This window comes from Haemaphysalis longicornis, unplaced genomic scaffold (assembly GCF_048455015.1).
Source record: "Haemaphysalis longicornis isolate Haplotype H1 unplaced genomic scaffold, Haemaphysalis longicornis Haplotype H1 scaffold_4, whole genome shotgun sequence".
Taxonomy (NCBI): domain Eukaryota; kingdom Metazoa; phylum Arthropoda; class Arachnida; order Ixodida; family Ixodidae; genus Haemaphysalis; species Haemaphysalis longicornis.
This window is the reverse complement of record NW_027526361.1, coordinates 186354848-186360215: the sequence shown is the minus strand read 5'-3', so window position 1 is coordinate 186360215 and position 5368 is coordinate 186354848. Positions and strand designations below refer to the sequence as shown.

General features: G+C 52.7%; 1 protein-coding gene across 1 annotated transcript; it reads right to left on the bottom strand.

Moving 5' to 3' along the window:
- Positions 1 to 483: 483 nt before the first annotated feature.
- Positions 484 to 4588, bottom strand: LOC144179573 (condensin complex subunit 3-like). The gene has a single exon (XM_077707979.1). The coding sequence runs from the start codon at positions 4510 to 4512 to the stop codon at positions 1324 to 1326; it is 3189 nt and encodes a 1062-aa protein (XP_077564105.1). The 5' UTR covers positions 4513 to 4588; the 3' UTR covers positions 484 to 1323.
- Positions 4589 to 5368: the final 780 nt, after the last annotated feature.

Genomic DNA, 5368 nt, shown 5'->3' with positions numbered 1-5368 from the left:
ATTTGGACCACCTGGAGATCTTTAACGTGCGCCGAAATCTCGTACACACGGACGTTTTTGCTTTTCGCCTCCATCAGAAAAGTGGCCGTGGCGGACAGGAATCGAACCCACGACCTCGTGCTCAGCAGCGCAACGCCTTAGCCACTGAGCCACAGCGGTGGGCCACCTCACAGTATCAATGGTCACTGCATCAAACTCAAAACTAGCTGGCATTAAAAGTTCGAGCAAAGATTTTCCAGAATGTCATTGCACCAGTATATTACCAGTTTCAAGAGCCTTGATAAAGCTACTGGTATTTGCTACAATGAATGTCTGATTGCTATAATGATGCTTCTTCATAAGAAGAGTAGTGGTCCCATTGTAATTAAAGCTGTCATTAATTATGACAATATGTAACATATTTAGTTACCAGAACAGAATTACACTGTATCAGGTAATGCCATTCTCTGCTCAGGCCCATGCTGCCTGGTGCAGAAAAAAATAAAAATAAAAGAACAATGCTGAACGTACAGCAATGTCAATGTATTGCACGCTATATGAGTACAATGCATTTTGTCGTCAAAGTATTCAAACAACGGCTGTTAAAACGGAAACACAAGAATGAATTGGCCAGACATACAGAAGACAAAAACAACCATCAGAAGTGCAGCTTAAAAAGAAAGTTCCAAACACAACACAAGAAACTTGCTACACCAGTACAAGAAAACAAATTGTGAACAAATTCCTACTGCAGAGCATCCATAGTACACGTCAATGAACAATAAAATACAAAGCTCGAAAATAAATTTCCACCACAGGCCAGTTGCAGTGCTCGTACAAGAACACTTCAACTTTATGTCACACACAACTGTACAACTGGCAAAAACGGCGCTGGTAGCAAAAATTTCAAGAATGAAATTGTAAGCAGCAAAGCAGTTATGGTCATGTAAACTGGCACACCATTAAGTCAACAGCTTGGTGCTATCATTAAGTGACAAGACATGAGCAACATACGCGCTGTGACCTGCCTGCACAAATTATATTACCGGTGCTGGCACACTGGCCTACAAGTAAGGTCTCAACTCACAAAGCTAAAACCAAAATGACCATGTGCCAAGGCCTAGAAATACGAGAGTAAAACAAGACAAGCGGTTAAGGTGCAAGCGTAAAAACTCTGCAAATGCCTACGGGGATCGGATGGGCATCAGCTTGAACTTAGACAAAGAAAGGAAATACACAACCTACCCCTGCGTCGTCCATTTCCTTCCAGTCTTTCTGGTGTTCGTCTAGGTTCAAGCTGATTCCCATCCGATTATGTACGAACTCGCACACATCGGAGCCAGTTTATGAGGAACTGAAGCTGGGTGGGAACAGCTCTTCCGAACTTGGCTGCTGCTCCGGCGTGTCTTCCCGGAGAGAAGCGACAAAGGCGCTGTCTTGTTCGGTTCCTCTTCTCAGCAGCCTCCTCTTCCTCGATGAAGCCGACGAGGGCACGCTACTGTCGGCCGTGGTTGCGCTCTCAATGAACACGCTCGATGAGTCCATCTCGCCCGCTTCACCAGACGCGAGGGCCGTCAGCTTCTCCTTGAAGCGCTTCACCTGCACCAGGGTGCGGTGCGCCTTGACGCTCGCCCCCATCTTCTCCGCTGCCGACACGAGTGCGGACAGGGCGCACCTCTGGGTGAGCCTGAGGAGCGTCAGCGCCTTGGCAAAGCACAGCGCGTCCTCGCAGTTGGGATCCTTCAGCACCTCTCGGCAAAGCAGCTCGGCGAGGCGGTCGTGCGGTGTCGGCTCGGTGAGGTCTTCCTCCGTGGCGTACTCGTACGGGTTGTCCGGTGCCCTCAGGAGGGTGACCTCCGTGAGGAAGTTCAAGATCTTCATGGGGTCTAGCTTGGCCAAGGGGCTCGACGCAGGCGCGTTCAGCACGGCGTCCAGGGTCGGAATGAAGGCCTCTTCGAAGCAGGAGGTGTTGTTGGGGCCGCCCATCGAGTACGTCTTCAGGAAGGCGCCCAGGACGTGGTGGAACCTGGTGTTCCGTTTGGCGCACGGGTTGATCCAGTGCAGGATCAGGGCAGTGACCAGCTCCGAGGAAGAGATGTGGCCGAACAGCTGCAGCTTGGCCATCCCTTCCGCCGCCACGGAGCGGATTCGCTCGTCTTCATGGTCGGCACACTTGGTCAGGTACTCCACCAAGAGGTCAGAAGTCTTCCTGCTCGGAATGGGGCTCTCTTCGTCCTCCTCGGCTCCGGCAAACACGCTCTGGAGCAGGGCGTCGCACTCTTTGAGCCCATTGACGAGAAGAACGTCGAGGGCCCCAGCTAGGGCGATGCTGCGGATGGCCGGCGAGTCCACGAAGGAGATTTCGAAGAGAAGCTTCAGGTGCTGGACGGCAACATGCTTGTTCAGCACGCAGCAGTAGCACAGCACTCGCACTGCTTGCTTGCGGATGGCAAAGTCCGGCTGAACAATGCCCGGAACGACAATGTCTTCCAGGCAGGTCTGGAGGAAAGGGTTGAGAGACTTGAGCGGCGTGGCTGCCATCACATCCGCGAGCAGCGTCAGGCACTTGAGGATGACCGTGGTGTCGTTCACGGGCTCCACATCCACAACCGCAGTGTCGAGCTTGAGCTTGTTGAGCTCCTTCTCCAGCTTGCCAATCTTCAGCTTGGTCTCCTGGGCCTTCTGGTAGTCCTCCCGTTCGACGGACTGCTCAAGCTCTTCCCTGAGTATGTTCAGCTGCACCTTGACCTTCGAGACGAGGACGTCCACGGAAGCCTGCTGGTACGCTTCCTCTTCCATCTGCGACGCCTGCGTGGCGTTGACCAGCGGAGCCTGGATGTCTGGCAACAACAGCTCGACCTCTTTCAGCGTGTCCTCCGGCTGCGGGAATATGTGCCGAAGCACCTTCACCAGTCGCTCAATCAGCAGCGAATCCACCTTCGGTGAAAGAAACAGCCTGCGGACCGTGTCAATGAGGCGCTCTCTGCCGGCGTTGTCAGCGAGGTCAGCCGATAAGAACAAGCTCACCAGCTGCATCGACACCAGCTTGTGCCGGAGTTGATCCAGTGCATCTGAGGTCGTGTCGAGGGACAGCACGAATTTGGAGGCGTAGCCGCAGTATACGGTCAGGTCCGGGAAAATGGTGTCGAGGTGCGCCTCTGCTTTGGCAGTACCCAGGGAATGAAGGTGCTGTACCAGGCAGCGCCAGTACAAAGCACTCTCGACAGTGAGGCGGTCTTCGGCGATGATCTTATCCTGGTCGAGCAAGTTCTCCTTGATATCCTTGACGAACATGTCGACGTCGTACTTCTGAAACAGCGCCTTCAACAACGCCTCCACCACCTTCTCAGATTTTTCGACGTCAAGCAGCCTCACCAAGCTGGTCACCTTGTCATTGCTGAACGCGAACCAGGCTGGAATCAGCTTGTCGTTCACCACCTGCCGGACTGCCTTGGACTTGTCGTGGAGGCCCCAATCCAAGATCTGGATCCTCTGCTTGACTCGCATGTACTTTATCGGTATCTTTTCCGCTATGCGTTCGTAAGCGAGCTTCCGCACCGCCTCTTTGGTGTCCCTCGCCCGCTGCAGTATAGCGCTAAGAGTGCGCGTTGAAGGGACTAAACACCTAAGGATTGCGGCCCGAACGTCGGCGCACGGGTCGCATGCAAGGTGGAAAACGTACTTCTGCACTATCTGGCAATTCGGGTCGTCGGGTTGCTGAAGCCTCGACAGAGCGCCCACCGCTCGGCTGCGGACGCTGCCAATGCGGTCGCCCAGCCGCGTCAGCATTGCGTCTTCAACCTTTCCGATCAAATCCTCCGCGACGACTCCATTGCCAAGATAGCTGGTCAGCTTGTCGACGAACGTGCAACACCTCTCGCGGACAACTTTCTTGCCGCTCTCGCTCCACTTTAGCACACGACTGAGTATCGGTTCCACGAGCTTGTTTTCGGGCAGAGTGGCGCCGTTCGACTCTTCGCCGTTTTCTTCCAGCGCCAAGTTTCCCTCGCGAGACGCACTGGCCGCATCGGGCAGAAGCGGCGAGGCGACAAAACGGGCTATGAAGTCCACAAGACGCTCCGCATACTCACTGCTTTCAGTGTTCGGAAGGATGACTTGAAGGTACCGCTCGAGCTCTTGGAGAAATTCGTCAAGCGGGGTGTCCGCAAACACTTTCCGTGCCACCTCCAGGCCCCTTTCAAATGCGTTGGGCTTTTCCTGACAGACGGTAAGGACTTCACACAGCGTTTTCATAGATGTGACACTCATTTTGTGCCCGAGCAGCAGCCACGCACAACTAAGCCGCTCAAAACTAAACTGCTGCAACTTCGCGGAAGAAGCTGGTTGAGGTTCCAACTTCGAACGACCACAACAACGCTGCAACCGGGACCGTTGAAGTTTGGGCGGTTTGGGCGCGTTTGGCCGTTGGCGCTCAATGGTTGGCGTTTCTTTCCTCCATGGTTGGCGGGCAAAATTCAAGCGATCGTTCCGCTCTGTGCGGCGTGCAAGGAAAGCAGCGGATCCCCTTATCATGCGTTACATCTTCCCAGAAATGTTGCTAAAACTAAAAAATACGGTTTCCGAGCGAGATCCTTTATGGGTGAATTTATGAGTTACTACTATGCTTGTTACACGTGTCCCTATTCGCACGTCCTGTGCAAGCAATATTTATTTCTAGCGCACGCTGCGTGCAAACAATTTTTATTTTAGTTCGCACGTTACGTGCGAACGATTTTCATCTTTTAGTTTTGGGAGCAAAAATAAGATAGAAGGTGAAAGGAGGCTTCCTAGCCCTGCCACATAATGTCACAAGCGCTCGTCATAGGTTAAGCTAGCGGCATCTGCCGCGGGTACAGTTGATTTGATTGATTGTAGGGTTTAACGCGCCGACGCAACGCAGGCGATGAGGCGCGCCGTAGTGGAGGGCTCCGGGTTAATTTTGACCACCTGGGGATCTTTATCGTGCGCCGAAATCTCGTACACACGGTCGTTTTTGCTTTTCGCCTCCATCAGAAAAGCGGCCGCCGCGGCCGGGAATCGAACCGGCGACCTACGGGTACAGTCACACCCGTTTATAGCGAACTGCAATATGCACTGTGATTAGTTCGATATATCCAATAGTTCGATATAGCCGAACCCGCTTATAACGAACCTATTTCACGAGTTCGCAATCCGCGGGAGCCACCCCACCCCCTCCCAACTCCGCCATCCCCGCATGCAGAAACGAACACAGTAAATTAGCCATTACCATACACAAAATAATCCATTTAGTGCTAATAATAAAGCTACTTTCCACCTAGCTGCCTACTTGGCAAAAAAGCGGTGATTTTTGTTTTCACTTTCATTTTGGTGGCTTCAACTAGCATAGCATTCTCTACACGAAACATTG

Coding starts and splice junctions, on each gene's coding strand:
- LOC144179573 (XM_077707979.1), bottom strand. CDS start 4,512: ATGATAAGGGGATCCGCTGCTTTCCTTGCACGCCGCACAGAGCGGAAC.